Source organism: Prionailurus viverrinus, chromosome C2, assembly GCF_022837055.1.
Source record: "Prionailurus viverrinus isolate Anna chromosome C2, UM_Priviv_1.0, whole genome shotgun sequence".
NCBI classification, from domain to species: Eukaryota; Metazoa; Chordata; class Mammalia; order Carnivora; family Felidae; genus Prionailurus; species Prionailurus viverrinus.
The window spans coordinates 67,625,493-67,651,298 of NC_062569.1; the positions used below are offsets into that span (position 1 = coordinate 67,625,493).

A 25,806-nucleotide genomic window follows, 5' to 3' on the forward strand; every position below is an offset into this window, starting at 1 on the left:
GTGGGGAGCGAGAAGATAAAGGTGTTTGCATGTTATTCTCGACCTGACTATGAAAACCATCACCCAACAAGGATGGAATGTCAGCACAGATACATTTTTTTTTTAATTTCAAAAAAGCTCTGCAGCTTCAAGATAAAATGTAACCTTGCAGTTGCTAAGGTAACTGGGATTTTTTTTTTCCTCTTTAGGAATAGCAGAACAAATTAGGTGAGGAAAACTTCTGTAAATTGTCAATACATGAATGCCCGAGGCTGCATAGCTCAATGCTTCATTGGAATCCTAGGTAACCAATATGTGGGGCAAGTCACCTAAAACATATATTTGCTGTTGATCTGATTAGTTTCTTGAGCAATTTAATGCAAATGATGAAATCATAGCTACCCCTCCTTTTTTAGCTTTGACAACCTTTCTTCCCCTTGTTAATTTTATGCAATTTAATAGCTATCAGTGGTTCTAAGACTGAAGATAGAACATTTTTAGATACAATAAAATATGACAAAGTTAATTGTTGGCAATGGTCTACTTTATAATCAATACGTATTTAGAATTCTATATTGATATTTCTCTGTTGCTGCTATTCCCTGGGGCTTCCTCTGGTGTGGCATCATTAATCTCTCATCATTCTGCTGGCAGGATTATTTGTTAAAATATTTGGAATTAGAGACTAATAGTTCGTACATGAAAACCCACTCATTATGTTTGTTTTCAAAGTATCCCAATGTACTCTGACATAAAAAGACATTGATAGGGGCACCTCGGCAGCTCAGTCAGTTAAGTGCCTGACTCTCAATTTTGACTCAGGTCATGATCTCACAGATGAGTTCGAGCCCCCCATCTGGCTCCATGCTGATGGTGCAAAGCCTGCTTGTGATTCTCCCTGTGGTATTTCATGGTTTCTAAGATGCACACTTTCCCACATTTTAGTATCCCTAAAATTAGGATGAATATAGCAATTGATGGTACTTGACAATTGCCATTAGCCACTCGTTGCTTTTAAAGTATCTTGCAGTACATATAATAATCAATGATGTTATAGACTGGATGGGATATAACATTATGACTTGCTGGTTTGAAAAAAATTTGGTAAAATTTGTCCCATGAGCTGTTTTCACCTTGTCTTACCAAGCAGTACATTAACCAATGAAACACTATGATTTTCTAGGCTCATCTCTAAAGTAAGTAGCTATCGCAGTGGTGTTGTTGATACAAATGTTCTGACTTTCAAATGTTCTGTGGATTATTCAGGTGTTATGTGATCATCTCTCACTATCTTCCTGTGCAAACAATACTTCAAAACAAACCAGTTAACAAGATGGGTTCACTCAAAATATACTAAGGAGGGAAAGCTGTGTTTGCTAGTAATTAAAGTTTCATTGATATTGCCTCAGTTCTGTAACTGGGCATCTGGTTAACTAGTAAGAGGCATTCACAGGAAACCTGCCCTGAGCTAGAAGCTCTGCCTTCTGATGGGTTTTGGAGACCGTTGCTTCCAGATCAACTCATTCACTAGTTGTGTCACCTAGCAAGTCAGTTAATCTCTCTCAAGCTTAGATCCTCATCTGAAAAAAGGGATCATTTCACAGATTTGATTATTGTTCAAAGATCAAACCAAATAGAATAAAATATTGTGCCATAACTGGTACTCAGTAAATGGTCTTTTCCTTTTTCCTTTTTTTCTCTATACTTATCCTTTGAGTTAATTTTTCTTCTGTATCAAATTAATGAAAAAAAAGGAAATTATTATTCAATATTTTACAATATGATAAAAAGTTATACCCAGGAAATGTTTGGTCTTGTCTAAATTGGAAGGTTTGAAGAACTAAAACAGTTGACTCATGAAGCCCAAACTGAGGATACTAAAATTCTAGAATAGTCTTCAAATAATTTTATAATCTCTATAAACAAGAGATTACATAGTTCTTATGCAGGGTCCACTTGTTATAGTTTTATATTTTATTGCATTAAAAATCACATTAGAGAATGATAGATGGTGCCATATGGAGTGCGAAGGCAGTGGACTTGGTAGATAGATAGATCTGAATCTGTAATATCAGTTTGAATGAATGTCTTTAGGCATGAGAGTTGTAGTAAGGTTAAGTTACTTAAACTTTTTTGAGCCCCAGTTTCCTATATGTGTAATTAGACTAATAATATTTTTGTTGGGATAATAAAAGGTGATTATGTATGTAAACTGTTAAACATAATCTATGAGCTAGAACAAGTAGTAAATAAGTGTACCTTGAATATCACAGAAATTTCTTTAGAATGGAAAGCTTTCTCATATAGATAAAATTCAGTTATAATAAACTTCAGAAGACATTTTTAAATGCCATCTTATTCAGTATGAATGTACTGGAGGGCCAAATCCCACTCTGCAGGAGTTTGGAAACAAAACAAATGCCCAAGTCTTTGTAGCTGACTGTTAAGGACTTTTAATTTAGTGAGGGAATAAAGGCACTATAATGCAGACGTACTCCAACCATACAATTTACTTTTGGATGTTTTTGTGTCTGAGTCTTGATGAAAAGGTTGGGACTTAATGGAGTTTTACTTGTTTTTTTGGAATGTTTGAGATGGGAAACAGACAGAGAGTTAAGCTTAATTTTACTTAATAGAATTAAATTAAAAATAAAAATAGCTCTGCTATAGTTTAACTCTATAAACTATCAGTTGTGGACAAGTTCTAAGCATTCCAGGAAGTAAGACAATATTAGAAACATGATATCCAACTGCCTGTTTATTAAAATTGAAATGTATGTCAAACATGAATGGTCCAAATATAAATCTTAGAAAATTTTAAAGCAGTGAGCTGGATGAATTATTTCATGTGAGTTAGTGTATGTGCTGGGTGATAGGAGTATATTTTGAGGGATGACAGCTGAAGAGGTGTCATATTGTCTTCTGTGTTGTCTTGGTGATAAAGCTCTTTCAGGTAATTTTTGCAATTGCCCATATAAAAGCATCACAGCTTAGTGATTAAGAGCCAGGCTCTGGAATCAGACTGAGGTTGTTATCTCCCCTCTGTCAGTTGACACAGTTTGACTTTGGAATATTAGGAAACTTTCTAAACCTTAGTCTTCCCAACTTTAGAGTCGGGACAACTTCATAGAGCTTTTGTGAGAGTTAGAGTCTGATTGTGAACCCAAGCAGCGTGGTTCCAGGACTCATTCTGTTGACTGTTAGGCCAGATGTTCAAGATGTATTTTGTTTAAAGGGACTACATTCAGATCATTTTATTAGGGAAATAGAAAAGAAAACAAAAATAGGTCAGTAATTTTAACTGATAAAAATTAAATTGTATCATATAATTCTTCAACAATTTTAGAAAAAATATAACTTAACTTTTGACCCAATCAACCTCAAGAGTTTATGATTATAGTTTGTATTATGTTTGAGATATTATGTAGTTCATTAAATCAGAGAGATTAAAGATGCAAAATAATATCTATGGTCTAATACATAGCGTTTAATGTATTTAACTATATTCAATTTCATACGTGATATTTTCCACCTGTTCACCATTCCTGGTTTATGTGTGGTGGTAAAGTGTTTCAGGCAGTAGTTCTCATTTGAAACTTTGTTACATGCTAAGAGCTCTTTTAAAATTAAAAATTTGATTTAATTTTGTTTCAGAAATTACTTCTGATTTTTTCACATATAAATTAATATCAACCCATAAGTGGAGCAGAAAAATGATTTTTTACATGGTCTATTTAAAAAAGTTACTTATGTTTTCTTCCAGTGATTCTCAATTCTTAGCTGGTTGTGGATTTAATCAAGAACCCAAGAATTTGATGAAAAGGAAAATAATATCAATGACAGCATATTTGCATTATGCTTTCTGTATTAAAGCACATTATACATTTAAAGGCAAAATGATATATTAAGAATGCTTGGTCAAAACTTTCATTCAATGACATTGAACAAAGATCTGAAACTGAATATAAATATGGTATAACTAGCCTTGGTTGTTGAAGATGTTCTTTAATTATGGTAACATGTGGCCCAAAAACTATCTCATGGTTTTCATTTCCGTCACATTGCAAAAACTATTAGTTTATTTGAAATCCTTCCCCCACAACAGAACTTTGGCTAGAGAAAGTGTGTATATATCTTGTCCACTGCAAGTTGTTTATTAAGTGCTTGGAGAGTCTTTTCTAAATCAAATGGGATTAGCTATTTGGAACTTGTACTTTATGGTTAAATTAAAAGAAAGTTGCACATCAGCCTCACTTTCATTTGTTTTAGCTCTATTCTTCTATATCTGTTTTGAACCATCAACTTTAGGGAATTAAAAATAAGGCAAAACATCAATTGCATACTAGCTCCAAAGATATTTGTATGTAACACTGTTGAAATAAAGAGCCTATAGAGTAATTGGTAATTTATTTCGTATATTTTTAAATTGAAAATAAACTTGTGTCAAATGTCTTCAAGAATGCTTACATAATTATATTTATACTGTAAAATCCATATTAAATACTTGTGATAAAATAAAATATGCTACTTAACAAGTAAATAGGAAGAGGCATATTTTGAAAGCATTCATTGTGATACTTAATCATTGTTACTATGTAGCATATTTGATTTCATGTTAAAAAAAGAATGTGGTGTGATTATGAAAGCATATCAAGTATAATAAATGTCTCTAATAAGAACAATATTTAGCATGTGCTTATTCAGAAAAGATTAGTCACTTGTAATTCGATGTAATAATTTTATAAGTCAAGTCAGAAATAATGAAAATGAGAACATACTGGATTTGGGGAGATAGTACTGCAAAGTGGAAAACATTTTGGAGTCAGACAGATGTGGGATTGTAATTCTGTACTTAATCTTGGTGTAAACTTGAACAATTTATTTACATTTTCTGTGCCTTGTTTTCCTTTTGTGCACAGTGGGAAAAATAAAGAACCCTTGTATCAGCTAGCTATTGCTGCATAAGTAACCACCCCAAAACTTTGTGACTTGAAATAGTAAGGAATTATTGACTGCTCACTAGGTTCAGCTGAGTCGGGTTCACTTGTGCATCTGCAGTCAGTTGTGGGGATCAGGTACATGATTTTCCTAATCTAGGGTCTGGTGGTTGACTGGCTGAAGTTTGGTCTAAGGTGGCTTCACCTGGGATAGCTGGCCTCTCTTTCATGTTATGGCACTTCCTTTAAAAAGGGTAGCTTTGGTTTGTACTCATTGCACAGAGGGAGTCCAAGAGTGTGAGAGGAAGCACACAGGTATCTTGGAATGGGAATACAGTCATTCTGCTGCATTGGTCAAAGAAAGTCACAGAACTCAGACAGATTCAAGGAGTGTGAAACAGACTCCACTTCTGGAGTAGCTGTGGAGTTGCATTGCCAAGTGGGTGGATCAAAAAAGGAGTAAAGAATTATGGCCATACCATATTCCCTCTAGCAATTTAATATTATCTTTGGAAGAGTATTTGGCAGAAAATGTGTGCTCAGTGACGTGAACTAATTTAATTTTTAGAATGAAACAACTTAAATTCTGAGAATATTTTTGTTCTTTTGTTCTTTGCTTTCTTTATAAGGCCTGAATATGATTAATCACTTAATTTATTGCAAGTTCTACTTCTAAAACTACTTAAAATAATGACTCAAATATAAAAAAATCAAATATGGCAATATTTTATAAGAATTTATGGAAAATATTACTTTTAGAAATATATTTTCAGAATTAAAAAAAAATAATGTTTCTTTATTTTTGAGAGAGACAGAGTATGAATGGGGCAGGGTGCAGAGATAGGAAGACACAGAATCCGAAGCAGGTTCCAGGCTCTGAGCTGTCAGCATAGAGCCCAACATGGGGCTTGAACCCATGAACCATGAGATCATGACCTGAGCTGAATTCAGACCCTTAACTGACTGAGCCACCCAGGCACCCCTGTTTTCACAATTTTAAAGGTCAAAACACAATTGGTAAGAAAATACTTTCATTTGGAATGCCTTGGGCATGGATCCGAGCTTTCCATTATGCCATTTGTTTAATAGTGTCTGTTCCATCCTTTTTGGTGAAAGTATGTCATAAATATTAATAGTATTACTAATAAGATAAATTATCTTTGACTATTTTTTTTTAATTTTTACCTTGAAATAATTTTAGACTTGCTGAAAAGGGGGCAAAGATAGGACCCAATTCCCATTTCTCTCCCAGCCTGGCTTCCTCTCATATTAACAATGTATATGGCCACAGTGCATCTTTCAAGACTTGAAAATTCACATTGTTGCAACACTATTAACTAAACTACAAATCTTATTTGAATTTTATCAATTTTTTCTCTATGCTTTTTTTTCTTCTGTTCCAGGATCCTATCTAAGATCCCACATTAAGTTTAGTTTTTTCTCCCTAGCCTCTACACTTTGTAAAAGTTCCTCAGTTTTTTGTTTCCTTCATGAACTTGATACTTTTGAAAAGTGTTGATGAGTTATTTTGTGGAAAGTCTCTCGGTTTGAATTTCGTTTTTCTCATGATTGGAAGAAACTGGTGCATTTTTTTTTCCACCAGCAGTACTGAAACAATGCTGTATTATCGGTTCACCTTGTCAAGAAGTTTATAAGTGTGTCTTCTTAGTGGTGATATTAATCAGATCACTTGGTAAAGCAGATGTCTGCAAGGTTTCTCTACTACAACGTTCCTAACTTTCCCTTTTTTATTAGGAAGTACTGTGAGATGCTGCAAACCCCAGACCCTAGTTTCTAAACATCCTGCAATAAAGGGAAAAGGGACTTCTTGAAAAAGTGGTTGATTCCAGCTGGGACAGAATAAATATAAAATGTAACTGAAGAATCTGGTGGTGAGAGAGTCTAAAAATTCCAAAAAAAAAAAGATGGGGGTTGTCAAAATAAGCAAAGATGACTGAAGCCAAAACAATTTGAACAACAAAATAAATGATAGTTTTGAATATTAACCCATAAAATTAAATACTTTCATGAGTCCATACTGATATAGATATGTAATTGAATAAATATTACTTGGGGTTGATGTCTTAGCTTGGGCCGCTATAACAAAATGCTGTGGACTGGTTGGCTTAATTGACATGTTTATTTCTCACAGATTTAGGGGCTGGGATGTTCAAGACCAGTGTGCCAGTATTGTTGAGTTCTGACGGGAATCTTCTTGGCTTGCTATCTGCCTTCTTGCTATATCCTCACATGCTAGGGAGAGACAGGCAAACTGTCTCTTCCTCTGCTTTATAAAGTCACTAATTCTATCATGAGGGCACCACTCTCATGACCTCACCTAAACCTAACTGCCTCCTAAAATTCTGATCTCCAGATACCCTCACATTGGAGCTTAGGACTTCAAAAAAATTAATTTGGGGGAGGGGAATACAAACATAAAATCCATACCAGTGGAGAAGGGACAGGTAGGTATTCTATGCAGTAGGATTTTTGATTAATAAAAGTAGAAGGGTGGGGAAAATAAACAATTACCACTAGGCAAACAACATAGTAATGCTTTTGTACATCAGTGGATCTTAGAATTAGCAAAAGTTCGAGGATAAATAGGATTTGCATAGTAAATAAAAGTATTTTTGAAACAAATAAGGATAATTTTCTAGGAGCTCCTGGGTGGTTCAGTCCGTCAAGCATCTGACTGTTGGTTTCAGCTCAGGTCATGATCTCACGGGTTCATGGATTCCAGCCTGCTTCAAGATCTGCACTGACAGTGTGGAGCCTGCTTGGGATTCTCTCTCTCTCTCTCTCTCTCTCTCTCTCTCTCTCTCTCCCTGCCCCTCCCCTTCTCATACTCTTGATCTCTCTCTCTCAAAATAAATAAACTTTAGAAAAGTTTTTCTAAAGAATACTGGTGTTTCCTTCTCCATACAGTTTTCTTACCAACGTATCCAAATGTCATCTTTTTTCAATACCCTATTCTTAAATAATGAGAGAAAATTATTCTTTTAAAAAACAATTAACCCTGGTTAGGCATGGGGGTCTAGAGCAGCAGCAACAAAGTCAGGTTCCTTGATGCTTCCGACACTATCTTCTTCGTTTTGTTATCTTGGCACTGCAGGTGTAAACTACAAAGCTTCAATCTGTGCTATCTTTTGGGAGTTTACCAGTTCAGAAAGGCCCATGCCCTGTCCTATGGCAGAATGATTATTAGAAGAACACACGTTGTAATGCCATTCAGAAGTCTAACCAGCTATACATGGATTTGAGGCATGGGACTGGATTCATAAAAAAAACAAAAACAAAAACAAAAACAAAACAAAAAAAAACCAAACTAAAACAGTATAAATTAGGGAAAAAATGCATAATGGTAACTTAGTTGCTCCAGAACACTCTATTCTTTGTTACGTGTTTGTTCTGTAAAGGAGATAGAAATATTTTAAAACTTAAAATCAGACAGCCATAGCCATCAGTGTAATTTTCCATGTATTTTTTCTTTTATTTTTGTAGGATTAAGGTGATGTAAATGCACTGGAGAGGAAAAGATCAGAAATTTAAGTTAAATTTTTGAATCACAAAATGTAAGAGCTCAAAGGATGCTAGAAGTCATTTAGTCCAGCATATTTATTTAACAGATGTAAAAATTAAGAGATGGAAGTTGAGGAACTTTAAACATTTTCTATGTATGCTTTGAAGTTTGTAGTGATCTAATCATTTTAAGAAGTTTGACTCATTAGAAGAGGTGTAAAACTTTATTTTCAGAATGTTATTAACAAACATTGACAGCAACTAATGATAATTTTAAGACATCCAATTTTAATATTTAGCTCATCAAATTGTGAAGGAGATTAAATTAAAATATTCATAGCTTAGTTTAAAATTGTAATTACAATAAAAGGGGCTTAGAAATAGGTAGCTGTTTGAAAATACATATATTTCACTGGTTAGTATAATGATTTGGAATAATAATGCTTAGATCCAAATACTACTGTCTTTGGATATTCCTTTATTCATGAATGATTCATTGATTAGTTCACACATACAATGGAAAATAAAACTCAGAAGGTCCCTTGTTCATATAGAACTTACAGTCCAGTGGAGAAGAATCAATAAGAAGCAAATAATTATTTAATTTTCATTTTTAAAACCTATTATATGGGAGCCAGTCACAGGAAGGTGGAGGCATAGTCTTCCAAGGGGGCTGGCAGCTTGTCCAGAGGCAGTAAGGCTGGAAAAAAAGGCAATGTATAGAAACATGGGAGCAGAGGAGAAAGCCTGTCATAGGTCAAGTTGAAGAGTTTGGATTATATTTCAAACATAATACAAAACCATTGAAGGATTTTAGTGAGAGGAGTTTTATTTATATTTTTAAGGAATTATTCTCACCGCCATATCAGGTAAATGATGAATGACATAGCTGGTAAAAGTGTTTAAATACAGTCTTCACCTCTTCACTTATTTTATCATTATTCTCCTCCACCTCTTCCAAAAATTGTAGAATTATGCTTATAGAATTGTGATTGAAGATTTGTATGGCTTTAGATAATCTTTTAAAATATTATATATTAATATATATGTAAGTATGTTTTGTGTATGTACACATACATGATACTATAATTATATGAATATATGTGTGATACATATTCTAGAAATATGGTAATTCCATTTTTGCTATGATTTGATTGAGAAAATACCTTTTTGTATATGGATTTAAGGGTCCTTTTCAATAATTCTTTCAGTTAACACCACTGGACCATATATGGGTGTGGAATTACTGTCCTTGATCCTTTTTATTTTTCCCTACTTTACAAAATATTTTTATGTATTCAGATGAGCAGGCCAATCTCAATTGTAATCCTGTCCTTGTTTGCTTACTGGTTGTATAAACTTGGTCAAATTAATTAATATTTCTTTTTTTTTTTTTGAGATTCCTTAGTCTTTTCTATAAAATGGTACCTACTTCAACAATATTTTGTAAAAAACAATTACATAATGAATGTAAAGGATTAAACATTATGCCTAGCTTATAGTGTAGATTCAATAATATTATTTTAAAATGTGTCATAGATCGACATAGTGAAATCTTTTAATTTTAATCTTCTCTGTTCTGTCTTTGCTCTAATCAAAGCCATCTATCTGTGTTTCTGTCTTAGTGCACTTTGCACAGATCTCTTTAAGTTTATCTTTCTTGCCCACTGAAAGAAGTCTGCATATGGTCTGCAGCAAGGACATAAAGGAGGGGAGGCTCATGTCAATTTAGAACATAAAAAGAAATCAACCAGATAACATTACCTGTATTATCTAATTTTAAAACTAAACAGAATTTAGAAGTTCAAGGGAAAGGTCAATTGGGACATCTTATAAAACTATGGAAATAATAGATACAGTGAGTGCATTTTTGTAGATTTTACTTCCTATAATTAAAAAAATATATATATTCATTTGTATAACATACACCTCATACAGCTTTATTGATACTACATATATCAAGTGTAACTAACAGAATGATTTTGAGTAATTCTTTTCAGAAAAGATAGGGGTGATCATTCTTATTCTGTTATTTTCATTACTTGGATATTTATCAAATCTCATTGTTAATATGTCCTGGGGATAGCCTTAGAGCTTTCCATAGAACTCTAACCAAAACAGATAAATCAAAATATGGTATGAATAGCTTTGAAAGAGTATACCATATAGTATACTTTATACACTAAACAATGCTTATTTGATGTCTCCTTTAAGATGAATATTTTAAGTGTTCTTTGCATATTTTGCAGTTATGACCAAATTGAAATAAAAGTACTTTTAATCTAATGAAATACCTGACATGCTGTTGGGTTCTTAATGAAAATTCTTTCCTCACACTTTGAAGGGGACATAGTTTTACACAAATGAAGTATGTCACTTCTGTTAAATAGGTATTTTGAGGGCTTAACCAATCACAATACTTTTGTTGACTATAAGGCTATGCCTGTGTACCACCTAAAATCATGTAATGATCAACCAATCATCATTACCCACCCCACAGTTTGAGAAATAGTAGTAAGTTTCTAATTCATGTAAAATAATATACAATGCAATCTGGAATAGAGGTTAAAATCATGGATTCTAGGACCAAACTAGCTGGGTTTGATTCCTGGTTCTAACAACTCAGGAGCTTTGTGATCCAGAGGAAGTCACATAATATCTCCCTGTTTCACTTTTCCATCCATAAAATGGAAAGGATCCTATATCATACGGTTATTATGAGGATTAAATGAGTTGAATTGTGTAAAGTGATTAGATTAGTTTCTGGTACTAAGATAAAGGTCCTGTACCATTTACTGTTATCATGAAGGACTTAGTTTTGTCAAATGAAAAGTGTATAAAGAGTGGTTTATTATCAGAATTCAGGGGAAAGAAAGAAATCACCATGGGGCATCCTTATCACAGAACTAGAATGCTAACTGCCTCTTAAAGGGTAGATAAGATTAAAGTTTTTTGGGTTATAAGAAAGATGTGGGGGTTGGAAATTAGGAAGTGTTGGAGACACAATGGGATTGTTGATTTCAATAGAGTGGAAGATTCTCACAAGTGTATAGTGAAAGAAGAGGCATGAAAACCAGGTTGACTTGACCCTATGTGGTGAGGAATTGAGGCCTGAACAAATTGCTAGCCTGTGAAATAAGGCGACTTCTGCTGCATGATGATGTGTTATGTGTTTTCATCTTGACTTTTGTAATTTGAAAGTTCAGGCTTATTTTATCACGGAGAAATAAATGATTGAGTAAACTCAAATAACTTCAACAATTTTTATGTGTTTTTAATAGATGAGATCAATCCAGTGGTCGCAGAGTTTTGTGTTGAGATGGGGTTTTCTTCCGGTAGCATTTTATTTTTTTTAATTTTTTTTTTTAACGTTTATTTATTTTTGAGACAGAGAGAGACAGAGCATGAACGGGGGAGGGGCAGAGAGAGAGGGAGACACAGAACTGGAAGCAGGCTCCAGGCTCTGAGCCATCAGCCCAGAGCCCAATGCAGGGCTCAAACTCACGGACTGGGAGATCGTGACCTGAGCTGAAGTTGGACGCTTAACCGACTGAGCCACCCAGGCGCCCCACTTCTGGTAGCATTTTAAACATGTTCACCAATGTCAAAGATTCACAAGATATTGGAAACTTTAAAGACATAAAAATTATTTTTGTAATTTCAACCCCTGATGGAGGCATGCCGTGCAGCTTACAGTGTCTCCCTCACCAGAACTGCAGAGTATAACGTTTCATTGCTTTCTCCCCAGGAGTTGCTGCATTACCAGTTAGGATATATCTAACAGCATATCATTAACCAGGCACCATCAGATCATCAAAACAAAGAAACTGCTGAAGCTGAATTAGATGTTCTCACTCTAATAAAGAACAAAGTGTCACTGTATAAAACTGAGATGGTAGCGACGACTCAGCTCAGGCTAATTTCCTATATTTCCAAACATTAGATGATTAACTGTTTTGTTCATCTTGACTTAATTTTTCTGTATCTTTCCAAGTGTCAGAATAACTGGCTGAGAAACGTATGTGCACAGGTGATTGGAATAGAAATTAAATCTACTGAAATTTAATGGTGTCAGAATGAACAGTCATTGGGCATATGACTTCCGTACTGATTGGAGAGTTACTGGGCTCTCCTTAGCTTCCCACTTACTTAGTAACCCCTGCTGGATATTGGAGTTTCTTCTATGCGCCATTGGTATGGTTCATAAGCAACAAAATACTGTATAGCTCTTTATTTTGGGTGGATTTTGCATGAACTTTCACACTGCTTAAAACTCCCAAGATTTAATTTTGTGACTGTGACTTATAGTAATATAGTCAAGATCACCTTAAGTGTACTCTGTTATTTAGAAAGCATTACTTCAAAATTTCTACTAGGAAAGTTTATGTGCTTGTTGGTTCTGCTGAATCTTGGTGTCTTTTTGCTCTTCTAATTAAGAATACTTCTGTTAAATAATGAAGTAGCTTCTCTTTGAAGAGGGAATTATTTGGAACTTTAGTTCTCTAAAATCAGCTGTATTCTCCCATCGTGTAGACACACTTTCCTTTTCAAATCCTTGATAATTGAGATGTATTTTCTCGGCTTTGAGCTCCTCTTTTTTTCATGAGCTCCTGTTACAAACAGGTCTTCCAGTTTCTTCTGGGAATCTCTTTATGATCTTGGGAACATTCAATTATTAAACTGCACCAGGTTTTTGAGAAGATGAATCATGTGTCTTTGTTATAGATCCTGACAGTTAATTTTTATAAGTTTTCATCACAAAATGTCTTTTTACAGGTAAAATAATCTATATAATGAAGGCTTAGTATGGGTGTGTATTGTTAGAACCGTCCAGTTAAAGTTTTGATTATTTGCTATCTATCTTTCTGGATAGGCAATCATTTTGCCCTATGAATTAGGATAATTGATGTTATTCAAAGATATTTGCTGTAGGTTATCTAGATATATTTACTTGAGGGTATCTTTAAGGTTTTTAAAGTATTTTTTAAGTTTATTTATTTTGAGAGAGAGAGAGAGAGAGAGAGAGAGAGAGAGAGAGAGAGAGCGCACACAAAAGCGGGGGAGGGGCAGAGAGAGAAGGAGAGAGAGAATCCCAAAATGCACTGGCAGTGCAGAACCAGACGTGGGGTTCAAATCCAGAATGGTGAGATCATGACCTGAGCCAAACTCAAGAGCCAGATGCTTAACCGACTGAGCCACACAGGTGCCCTGAGGGTCTCTTTAATTTTTAAAGATAAATGAACTCCCAAATTCTATTAACATGTTTTCTTTTGGTAATAAATAAACTGAGTTGATTTAGTGCCCATATTCTGATCTGTACTTTAGTAAACAGAATTTGGGCTTGGGAACTAGATAAAATTGGGTGCTAGCGTTTAAAAGGTTTTGTAGCCTTGGCAATGTTTTTAACCTCTACACGTTTTATGGTATGCAACTTTAGGCAAATTTTTTAAAATTATTATTTTTTTAATTTTAATTACAGTATTATTATCATACAGGGTTATATTCATTTCAGGTGTACCATACAGTGATTCAACAATTCTATACGTTACACAGTTCTCATTATGACAAGTGCCCTCCTTAATCCCCATCACTTATTTAACCCATCCCCCCATCCACCTCCCCTCTAGTAACCGTCAGTTGTTCTCGGTATTTAAGAGTCTGTTTCTTGGTTTGTCTCTCTGCCTTTATTCCCCCTTTGCTTGTTTGTTTTGTTTCTTAAATTCCACATAAGAGTGAAATCATATGGTATTTGTTTTTCTGTGATTTATTTCACTTAGCATTATACTCTCCAGCTCCATCAATGTTGTTGCAAATGGCAAGATTTTATTCTTTTTATGGCTGACTAATATTCCATTGTGTGTACACACACGCACACACACATATGTGTATATGGTATATATATATATTATATATATATATATATGTGTGTATATATATATATAGTATATATATACCACATTTTCTTTAGCAATTCATCTATTGATGGACAGATAATTGGGCTGCTTCTGTAATTTGGCTATTTTGAATAATGCTGCAATAAACATGTAGGGGTGCGCGTATCACTCTGGATTAGTGTTTTGGTATTTTAATCATTCTGAATGTCAGTTTCCTAATCCTTGAACTTGTCATAAATGTGTGAAATTGTCTTAAAACGTGGGTTAACACATGATGAAATAGGGATTAAGATACTATTTTAACTAAACGTGTTGTAAACTTCTGAGCATTATGTCTGACACATAAACTTCCAACAATCAATTTATCCACTCCATTTATTCCACAGATATTTATTTAGGTGTAGTACTACTTCTACTTCTAGTACCAGTAAGACTGACAACAACAATAATCTATCTCCTATTTTTATCACCTACAGTAGGATTTCTCAGCCTTTTCTGTGCAACTGAATCTCCTGGAAATTTGTTTTTCTAAAAAAAGAAAAAAATAGATCTATAATTTATATATAAATTTAGAAAGAGGGACAGAGGGAGAGAGAGAGAGTGAGGACAATTCATAACCAAGTGATTCAAATTGATTATATGTAAAATGGGTAATGCAGTGTCCATGTTTAACTATGAATTCAGACTATATTGGTAGCCCTCAAATCTCACTTTGGGAAACTCTAAATCTAGAGTAATAACTGAATACTTAAATCTTTCAGTTTCTTATTTAATAACAACAACATCACAAAACTTTAGGTATTATTTTGTTAGCTTTGGGATATATTAAGTTTATTCATTCAAAAATATTAAACACCAACTATTTGACATTGTTAGGCACTGGGAATCTAGGTTTCTTCCACCATCTGAGAGGGGAGTATTCCTAGGAAAGCTTTTGTAAGCTAAAATGGTGTAAAACAAAGAATCAGTTTTGAGTGTTCTCACACCCAAGAAAATCACCTCTCATAGGCTTCTCTGATAACTTAGGATATACCTTAGGACATAATAGATACACAAAAATCAAGGTAAAGCACAGATGCACACAGACACAGGTCCAAGCTATGGAGGCTTGGTGCTGAGATGCAAAGTGTAGTTCCTGGGAAGGGATTGGTGGGTGCCTTTGATACCGGGGTGCATGCTGCCTTTGTAATGGCTCTGCAAAACAAATCCTGAACACTGTTTTCACTTTTTGCCTTTTTTTCATAAAAGCAAAACTCCTTTTCAGATTATTTTCCTTTAGCAAAAATAAGTAACTAATGTAGGTCATTTGTAAAAATGAAGTGGCATTATGGGAACCTTTAAAAAGTGAGGGATACCTGTACTGCTTAGCAAGAAGAACATCATACTTGTTCCAAAGAACACACAATCTAGTGAAAAAGACAACTAAAACAGTAGTAAAAAATAAAGTTTGAAGAATATTCTGATAGGGAATAGCAGGATACTGTTTCTTGATCTTCAGTCTTTTACCTGCCATCCGTTTTGCTAGAGCATTGATATGTTTATGAAAAGCATGCCCACATAAAGTCATGTAATCTATTCACTGTGCAAGAACACTAATATATATATTTTTAAATGAGTGCTACAAATGCACTGTCCTGCCTAGAAAAAGATTATGGTCTTGCTTTTCCATTTCTAGGGTCTTAGTGTATTCAACTTCAGACATTTCTAAAACTGAGAAGATCCACACATGCTATTATTACTAAAGATTACTTGATAAAGTTAAACCCAAACTGAGGTTCTGAAGCAAAGTCTATCTCAACACAAAAGATAAGCTACAGAAGGATTTCTTTGGCAATATTTTAATTGTTTCACATGATTTTAGGACCAAAACTCCAGTAGTTTTTGTCCATTACTCTTTGTTTTAAATTCACGTAACAGTGCTTTTCAAAGTTAATGTAATGACCCTCTAGAGGAGGGGTCAGCAAACTACAGCCTACAGGCCAGATCCATCCTGATGTCTGGTTTTCTAAATTAATATTTATTGGGACATAGTCACACCCATTTTCTGTTTTATTGTCATGGATTTGGAGAGAGGGATAGCTTGCAAAGGGGCACAAGGAAACTTCCAGGGGTAATGCAAGTGTTTATCTTAATTGATTTTCATGGGTGTATAAGTATGTCAGAACTGATCAAATTGTTGATTTGAAACACGTGCAGTCTCTTGTCCTTCATTAGACCCCAAAAGTTGATTAAAAAAAGAGGTATAGAGATAAAGATCAAGTTTAAAAAATAAAACATACAGATTGCATACCCAAACATCATTTAAGTTCAACAGACATAAAATTATTCAGTCAAACTGCCATAAAAAATTTTAACAATCTCAATGTCTATACCTATTTTGCTGGGAATTAGTAACAACCCTTTGTTACTAATCAGCATTCCACAATTAGCATTCCCCAAAACAGTATTTGAGTAGCACTGTTCTAAGAAATACAACAGAAAGCTGATGGCATCCCTATTCCACATGCATGTTACAATCTGTATAAAAATGAAACAGTTACCTGACTATAACAGGCTATGGTGTAGTTCCAAAGACAGTGATTTAGGGCTCATCAGTAGGCAATAAAATGAAAAACAGCAAGGACTTTGGAAACCATCAGGCTGGGATTCAAACTCAATTTCTTTCATTTTCCTCATCTTACAGTATAGGTGAATTATGAAACTGCTTCCTTTCAGTTTGTCATAGGACGAAATGATAAAATAATGTTCTCTTCATGAGGCTGTTTGTATCTTTCCTTGGCAACATGCATGTAGTAGGTATTCAATAAATATTTGTTAGCTGAACAAAGAGCCTAGAAAATTGCAGTTCCAGAGTTGCTAAGCAACTTGCCAAAATATAGTAGTTACTGACTATTGCTTATCTCCTGCTGGTTGTGATTCTTGTCTGGAGACTGGATTTAAAACATTTTCTTATATGTAAGTCATTTAATTAAAAAAAAGCTAAGTATTATAGGCAATATTTGCCAAATGTAGAGGTAATTTCTCTATATGAGTGTTGTAATTTTCAAATTACCTGTATGGCAGAGACAAATATTTGTTTTGTAGACATATATCCTTTTTGTAGAGTAGAAAATATTTTTTGTAGAATAGAGAAATATTTCTTTAAAAAGTGTATATATTTCTTTAGCAATTAATTGCTGTATTGAGTTTACTGAGTATGTATGAAGTGTAATTTCCATGGTAATATATTATGTAAATTAAAAACGTCATCTATTTTTTTTAGGGTTTTGTATTTCCATAAAACAGGAATCTGAAGAGATCACGGAACACTTATCAACATTAGGTGTAAATGTCGCAATTTCTTTGTTTATAAACCAGCATTAGTGGGAATTCTCCATATACCAGGCTCTGGGTCAAGCACTTTTTCTGACCTAATCTCATTTAATCCTCATAACTAACCTATAAGGTTAATACCGGTATTGCCATATTACAAGCTTTCAAAGGACATCTTGCATGAGGGGTGATAAATAGAAAAACAGAGATTTTCACTCAAATCAGTTTGTCATATTTTTTGTTTCTCCGTACTACAATGCCTATAATGTGAGGTGAGACAAAAATCTGACAGCAGAATGAATTACAACACCTTTGTAAAACAAGACTCTGAGCTGCCCCGATTGCCTGGATTCACTGAGGTTTTCCAAAGATATTCTTTAATAGAAATCTCAAACCTTTGGCGTGCCTAAATCCCTAGACATGCAAGACTGAATAAATGGGAATTGAACATGACTTGGTTCTGTAAGTTAAAATTCCTGAAATTTATGGCCAGGGAGGATTTTTTGAGGACTTAGAAAAATGGAGTTAGAGAAGCCCCCTGAGGAGTTCCTCCTTACTCTCCAAATATTCTTCAGAATGGGACAGAAAATACCAGTTGCAATCTAACAAATGCTTTCTGGATCCGTTCTACATACATTTCTTGGATTCATTTCCAGGTTTCCAGAGGCTTCCAAGAATTTGAGCCCTTCTGTACTTCCTTTTTTTATTTTAACGTTTACCAATTGAGTGCCATATTATAGAGATTAGTTAATTCCTATGTGTTTGGCCTCGTATAAACAATCTTTGACAAAAATTCCATAATGGAACCTATGGTAGAGAGCACATTTTGGAGTCCTGCTGCCTAGATTTGGACCCTATTTTCTTGATTCCTCTTTGTGTAACTTTGGGCAAATTAACCTTACTGTGCCTGAGTTTTCTTATCTATTAAATAGAGATATTAATGACACCTTTCTTATAGGCTGTTCTGAAGATTAATTGAAGAAATATTTTTTTAAAACACTTAGGACAGGGGCGCCTGGGTGGCTCAGTCGGTTAAGCGGCCGACTTCACCTCAGGTTATGATCTCATGGTCCGTGAGTTCGAGCCCCGCGTCGGGCTCCGTGCTGACAGCTCAGAGCCTGGAGCCTGTTTCAGATTCTGTGTCTCCCTCTCTCTGACCCTCCCCCGTTCATGCTCTGTCTCTCTCTGTCTCAAAAATAAATAAACGTTAAAAAAAAACACTTAGGACAGTGTATGGTTTAGCATATAGTAAATTATGAATGTATTTACTTTTATTAATTAGTTTCATTTATACAGATTTGAACATTTTTGTGATTCTGCTCTTTCCTCTTTGTTGAACAAAGGAATAAAAAATAATAAAGAAAGAAGACTAAGAAAATAAAGAAGAAAGACATGTATCAGGAAAAGAGGCAGGGAGGAGGAAGATGGGAGAGGGAAGAAAGAAGAAAGATGGAAAGGAGATAGATGTGAAATAAGAAGGTCAATTAGGAGCACACTTAAGTCTCTTCTAGTCAAACATGTTTTGACATTCAATGAAAACTTTGTATACTCTTGGAATTTTATATCCATTCATATTTGAATATGTAGATACCTCCTTAGGCAAGTTGATTTGCTGCTGAATCTTGTGGACTTAATAAAGGCATCTGCAACTTACTAATAAAAATAAACATTTAAAAGTTGTGAAGCCAAGAACCGTCACATCACCCTTTACGTTGGCTCACAACCACATAAAAGCCTTGATTTATAACTTCGCTTAAATAGGGTAATTTCCTGGTGCACAGTTAGAGCATCATAACTTATCTGCAGTACATTTATCTCTAGAAGGGTCAAATGTATAATTTCTCTACCACATGATGCTGAATTTTCTCTATTATGGTTATTTTGGCCAGGTTGTAGGTTAAAAGCAACTCTGAACATCTTCTTTCAAATGCAACACAAATGCTTTCTTTGCACATGATTACATGTTAAGTTAGCACAGCTCTTGTAAGGGAAAATTTATAAGGCTTCCCGGAAAAAAAGAGTAGAAGACTGCTGTTTTATGATTTCACTTTGATCAAATTTGTAGGCATAATCTGAATATGACCTTTTTCTAAGATTAACAATTCCTTCCTTAAATGCTGACCATGGTAAGGAATGGTAGTTTTATAATTTGAATTTTTAAAAATTTCCTGGGTGATGCTGTTCTTTTCAAGGACAGACATAAACAGAATGTGGAATGGGATAGAATGACAATGGAATTTGCAAATGGAATTTAGGAATGATGCTAATGGGCCTTCTCTGCAAGTTTACTGTTTTTAGAAAAGAGTCCCAGTACTATATCATATACACCACTGTGCATGCATGTGTATCCAGCTATCACGGGTTTCAGTCATTATCATAAAGATTTATGCTGAACCTTATTTCTAATAACAAATATGTTTTATTTTGGTAAGCTGCCATTTTTGTGACTAATATTCAGTTTTCCTATATGTCTGTATAGATGTAAAAATATCATTCCATAGCTATATCTATATTTTATGTATTTATACTTAAAAAGCCATCTGACACCTTTGACATATAAGACTTGACATATTATTCACTTTTGCCAGCTAAACCCTCGTCTAAATATAATTCCTTAAAAAAATAACAAATATAGGTTATTTCAGTTTCCTAAAATACCATTGGAGAATGCATACATATATCCATGTTCATGGATGCCCATGTAGAATTCTAATTTTTTAAAAATAATTGTTAAGTGTATCAAAGTCACTGGGAATAACACTGGATAACATTGGTCTCCTTTGCTTTTCTAGTCACTATTTCTTACTTAACAAATTAGTCCAAAACTGAGTGCTTTAGAAAACAAATAAGTTTATTATTTCTCATGCTTCCTATAGGTTAGGAATTTGGACAGGGAACTATGGAAATGGCTTTTATTTCTTCCATGATGTCAGAGGCTTCAACTGGGATGATTTTATGGCTGGGATGACTCAATAGCTGGAGGCTAGGATCATCTAGAGGTATCTTCACTGGTATGTGTGGCAGTTGATGCTAACTGTAGGCTGAGTCCTGACCTGGGCTGTCAATTGGCGTCTTCGTGTGGGCTTCCTCACAGCATGGCAGCAGGGTTCCAGAAGCAAAGGTCCCCATAGAGCCAGTTGGAAGCTTTATTGCCTTCTAAGGCATAGCTCAGAAGTCACATAATGTTACTTCTGGCATTGTTACAAGCCTGCCCAGTTTCACTGACACAGCCTCTCAATGAGAGGAGTGTCATACCACATTGTAAGAAAAACATGTGCAGTGGAAGATATTGTTGTAGCCATTACTGGAAAATTCAGTCTTCTATATTGGTATAAAGGAGAACAAAGCCCATAATCAGCCATTATTAGCTCTTTTTAATGTATTTTGCAGTTCATTGATTTTAATTCCATCAATAATCTCAGAATTTGGACCAGGACCCACAGCCAAATTGAACCTTAGTGTCAACATGTAACATCATTGTACTGTGTCTTTTACAGTGCATGTTAGTATGACCTTACAATTCACTGTAGACAATTAAGTATTCTGTCCTGTAGGACTCTGCCAGAGAAAACAAACAAAACCACCCTAGTTACAGTAGCTAAACATCCAGCAGAAGAATATCCCTTTATTGATATCTAGAAGAAGTGTGAAGCAAGAGTAATACTAATTTGTACAAAATAATAGCTTCTTGAGGTAGCCATGCCAATCATAGGGTTTCTGGGCTCCTCTTTGTGCACTGGTATTGAGCAGCACTTCTCAAATTATTATCCACTTACCGCTTGCATCAAAATCGAGAGCAGGGGTTAATAAATCACAGCCAATGGACTAAATCTGGCCTGGAATTTGAATGGCTCAGTTTGTACAGAGTGTTTTTGTTTGTTTGTTTGTTTTACATTTTTAAAGACAAACAATAACAAAAATGACACAAAACAAAGAAAATTATGTGAGAGAGACCACCAAAGCATAAAATATCACTATCTGGCCCTTTTTAATGTGTATTTATTTATTCTGAAAGAGAGAGAGAGAGAGAGAGAGAGAGAGAGAGAGAGAGAGATGTGTGCAGCAAGAGAAGACAGAGAGAGGGAGAGAGAACCCCAAGCAGACTTTGAGCTGTCAGCTTAGTCAGTAGGTCTCAAGTCCATGAACAATGAGATCATGACCTGAAGCCAAAATCAAGAGTCCTCAAACTACTGTGCCACCCAGCTGCCCCGCTGGCCCTTTAAAGAGAGGTTGCTGTCCCACTATTCTAGCATACTTGATAAATGCAGATTCCTGTTTCACCACTGACTTACTGAATCTGAACTGGGGGTGAGAGGTCAATTTTGAGAATTTTAGCTTTGAAGAGTTTGCATAATGTTTTTTTTATGTCTGATAGATTTTGAGAAACACTAATTTTGGTTGTCTACAAATATTCGGAAACATGCTTGATTTAGCTAATTTGATCAACTAACTGTTTTTTGTTATTAGATATTGCTTTTTAAGACATAGACATGATTCTGCTCAACACAGTGGGTTTGTATACCATAGCCAGGAAACATTGAATTTAAATTAGGTAGCACTTTTTCCTGAAAGTGAAGATTTAAACAAAATTTTGACTTTGAATTTCAACTTTTTTTTTGTTAATGTTTATTTTTGAGAGAGAGAAACACAGAGAGTGTGTGAACAGGGGAGGAGCAGAGTGAGAGGGAGACACAGAATCAGAAACAGGCTCCAGGCTGGCAGCACAGAGCCTGACGCGGGGCTCGAACTCACAAGCCGCAAGATCATGACCTGGGCTGAAGTCGGATGTCAACCGACTGAGCCACCCAGGCACCTGATGTTTTGTTCTGTTTGTTTTTAATTTTCTTGAGATATTTTTAGCATTCTTGAAGACTATGCTGCCCTTTGTTAGTGGACAGTAAATTCTCCAGTAAATTGTTAGCATTTCCCTAAAATATTAAGGTTGTATACAATGTTGTTTTTTCCAACATTGAAATGATGTTCCTGTGCCACTATAAAAGATTAAATTGTAACATATTTATATTATGGCATATTTAGCAGCCATTATAGTGTTTGGAAAAACCATTAAAGAAATAGAAGGATGGGTATAGTGAAAGAAAAATTTAGGTAGGTTATAAAACAACATGTAGTATAATTCCATTTGTATCAAATAGCTAAATACATCTGTATGTCTATATGTCTTTAGCCTCTATATATCTATCCATCTACCTATTTATCTACCTTCCTCTCTACTTACCTTTTTAGATGAAGGGTAGAAGGATAGAGATAAGAATGTTAAGAGAAATAATAGGATGGGGCGCCTGGGTGGCACAGTCGGTTAAGCGTCCGACTTCAGCCAGGTCACGATCTCGCGGTCCGTGAGTTCGAGCCCCGCATCGGGCTCTGGGCTAATGGCTCGGAGCCTGGAGCCTGTTTCCAATTCTGTGTCTCCCTCTCTCTCTGCCCCTCCCCCGTTCATGCTCTGTCTCTCTCTGTCCCAAAAATAAATAAACGTTGAAGAGAAATAATAGGAGAATATACCAAAATATTAATAGCAAATTTGCCAATTTGTATTTTTTCATTTTTTTACTTTATAATTAAAATAATGTTATATAAAAAAGAAAACAGTGCTTAAAATTTCAAATTATATGATTTCCTGAATTGACCTATAAACCTCTTCTTTAGGGAGAAAGTTTTAAAATGGGTAAAAAGCATTTGCATGAGTCACTTTCAATTGAGTTTTGAATGAGATTTCAGGAGGCAAGACTAAAACAGATTAAAGTAGTAATGATAAGGGGCGCCTGGGTGGCTCAGTCGGTTAAGCGTCTGATTTCGGCTCAGGTCATGATCTTGCGGTCCGTGAGTGCAAGCCCCGCGTCGGGCTCTGTGCTGACCACTCAGAGCTTGGAGCCTGTTTCAGATTCTGTGTCTCCCTCTCTCTCTGACCCTCCCCTGTTCATGCTCTGTCTCTCTCTGTTTCAAAAATAAATAAACGTTAAAAAAAAAAAATTAAAGTAGTAATGATTGCCTTTTCCAAATACAATAGCAAATAAGGGGCAGCCTTCTAAATAATATGGTGAGAATCAATCTCCAAGCTCATGTTATGAATGGTTATAGTAATATTATGATCCAACAGAGGTGATTAAAACAAAATAAAAACATAAACAAAAGGCTGATCAGATTTATTAACTCCCAGGGCGTGGAGGGAAGTTATGCTTAAAAAAAGATACTTCATGCTTGTACAAATAAAGTATCTGTGTTATCCTTGCCTTTTTTTCTCTAAATATATATATATTTTTTAATTGACAGTTGATGGCAGGCTACATGTCTTTAGATATAATTAATATAAAGGATTCAGGTAATGAAACAAAAGTTACGCTTAAGTAGCTTTTACTTTTAGGTTTACTGTTTGGTGCAAAGATATCTTCAACTTTAAATGTTGTAATCAAACTTATGTTATATCTTTATTGCCTCAAAGTATTTTTTATAAATACCTGTTTGTTGCTTAATTATCTTGCTATTATTACATTTCCATCCTTACTGCCATTTTTTCTTCTTTCTTAAAAAAAACACTAGTGATGTCCAATATCATTCAAGGGTGATTCACAGCCTTGTCTTTTATGATTCCTTGCTACCAACTTTTTGTCCCAAGCATACCAAACTGTTTTCAGTTTTTTAAATTGAAGACAATTTTCATAACTTTAAATTCGTAAAATGAATTGATAATTCATAATTTTTATTGCCTTTCACCATGCTTTTTCTCTTTTAAAGCCCTTCCCCTGCCTAATTCATTTGGCAAACTTGTATTCATTCCTAGAGCCAGAGAGATGTTTTCTCTGTAAAATTTTCTTTCTTGGTCCTCTAAAAGCTACTTTTGTTTTGTTTTGTTTTGTTTTGTTTTGTTTTGTTTTGTTTTGTTTTGTTTCATATCACTAATCCTCCAGATCCTACTTGGTACTAACACTACTATAATCTGTTTCTTTCTCTAATATGGTACTTATCACATTATATTGTTTCTCTACAACATTTGAAGAAGGTTCTTATCTTCTTTAAATTTGAGTCTCCAACACTCAGAACCTACAAAGCACCCAATAAATATTGTCTCACAAATGAATCAATATTCCCCTTCATAACATTTTTCACCTTAAACATTCTGACCTGATTACACAATTCTCAGATTACAGCTCAGGCCAGTTGCTGTATTTACTCATTTTACACAGAAATTTCATGTGACAGCAATTTTCCTATCATCTCAGAGATAATTGAATGAAGAATAAAGCCAGGGGTGTTTGCTCCTAAATATTGATCTTGGTATGCTCATTCATTGTTACTGCCTTTACTCTGAACCACACAGTACTAGAAATGATGAGCCCTGCCCTCAACCTAGTGAGGAAGGCAGATATGCACAGGTAATAAAGGGGACCATTTGACTGAAACATGGTAATGGGAAGACACTTAAGGAGGTTGCTTAAGTGGTTGTATGTGTAACCCACAGAATTTAACATCCTAAATTGTAGTCTGTGGTGTTGCTTGTAAAAATGATAACACCATAGTCTGTGTTAAATTATCTAGGTGTGAGTATTAAGAAAGCCTGCCTGATATCAGGTTTGGCCAGTGAGGGGGGGAACTGTATGTTACTGATTGCTTGGTACTGTCTAAGTGTAAACTGATAATTTTTAATCATTTTAGTGCCTACCCCTTCCACTTTCAAAAATGTCCCAGTGAGAATGATAAATAATATATCATATTAGAGATGAGCCATCTCCTTATGGGAGATTCATAATAAGAGATCATAATATTGGGAAGTAATATTCCTTTGGGATGTTAAATATATTTTTACATTTAATCCTCATAACAGCCCTGTGGGGAATTGTTATAAGGATCCTAATCTTACAGAAGAGGTAACTGAGGCACAGGAAAGGTCAGAAATATGCCCAAGTACTATAGCTAATAAATGTAAGAAGCAAGATTTAAATGAGGATAGAATCTTCAGAATTTATAACCTCAAATGTTATATCACACTGCCTTCTGATTGGAACCGTTTTTTTAAAATCAAATTTATTGTCAAATTGGTTTCCATACAACACCCAATGCTTATCCCAACAGGTGCCCTCTCCTCAATGCCCATCACCCACTTTCCCCTCCCTCCCACCTCCCATCAACCCTCAGTTTGTTCTCAGTAT

General features: G+C 34.8%; 1 protein-coding gene across 11 annotated transcripts in view; it reads left to right on the forward strand.

Moving 5' to 3' along the window:
- Positions 1-25,806, forward strand: part of NAALADL2 (N-acetylated alpha-linked acidic dipeptidase like 2) — a 1,352,594-nt gene that overhangs the window by 479,630 nt on the left and 847,158 nt on the right. The window contains exon 1 of one of the 11 annotated variants that reach the window (XM_047875461.1): positions 189-207. The exons of 9 other annotated variants lie outside the window; for them this stretch is intronic. Coding sequence is in view for 1 of the 2 variants with exons in the window: in XM_047875453.1 (XP_047731409.1) it covers positions 238-283 (46 nt within the window). In the remaining variant the exon portion in view is untranslated. One more of the 11 variants, XM_047875453.1, reaches the window with a different exon arrangement.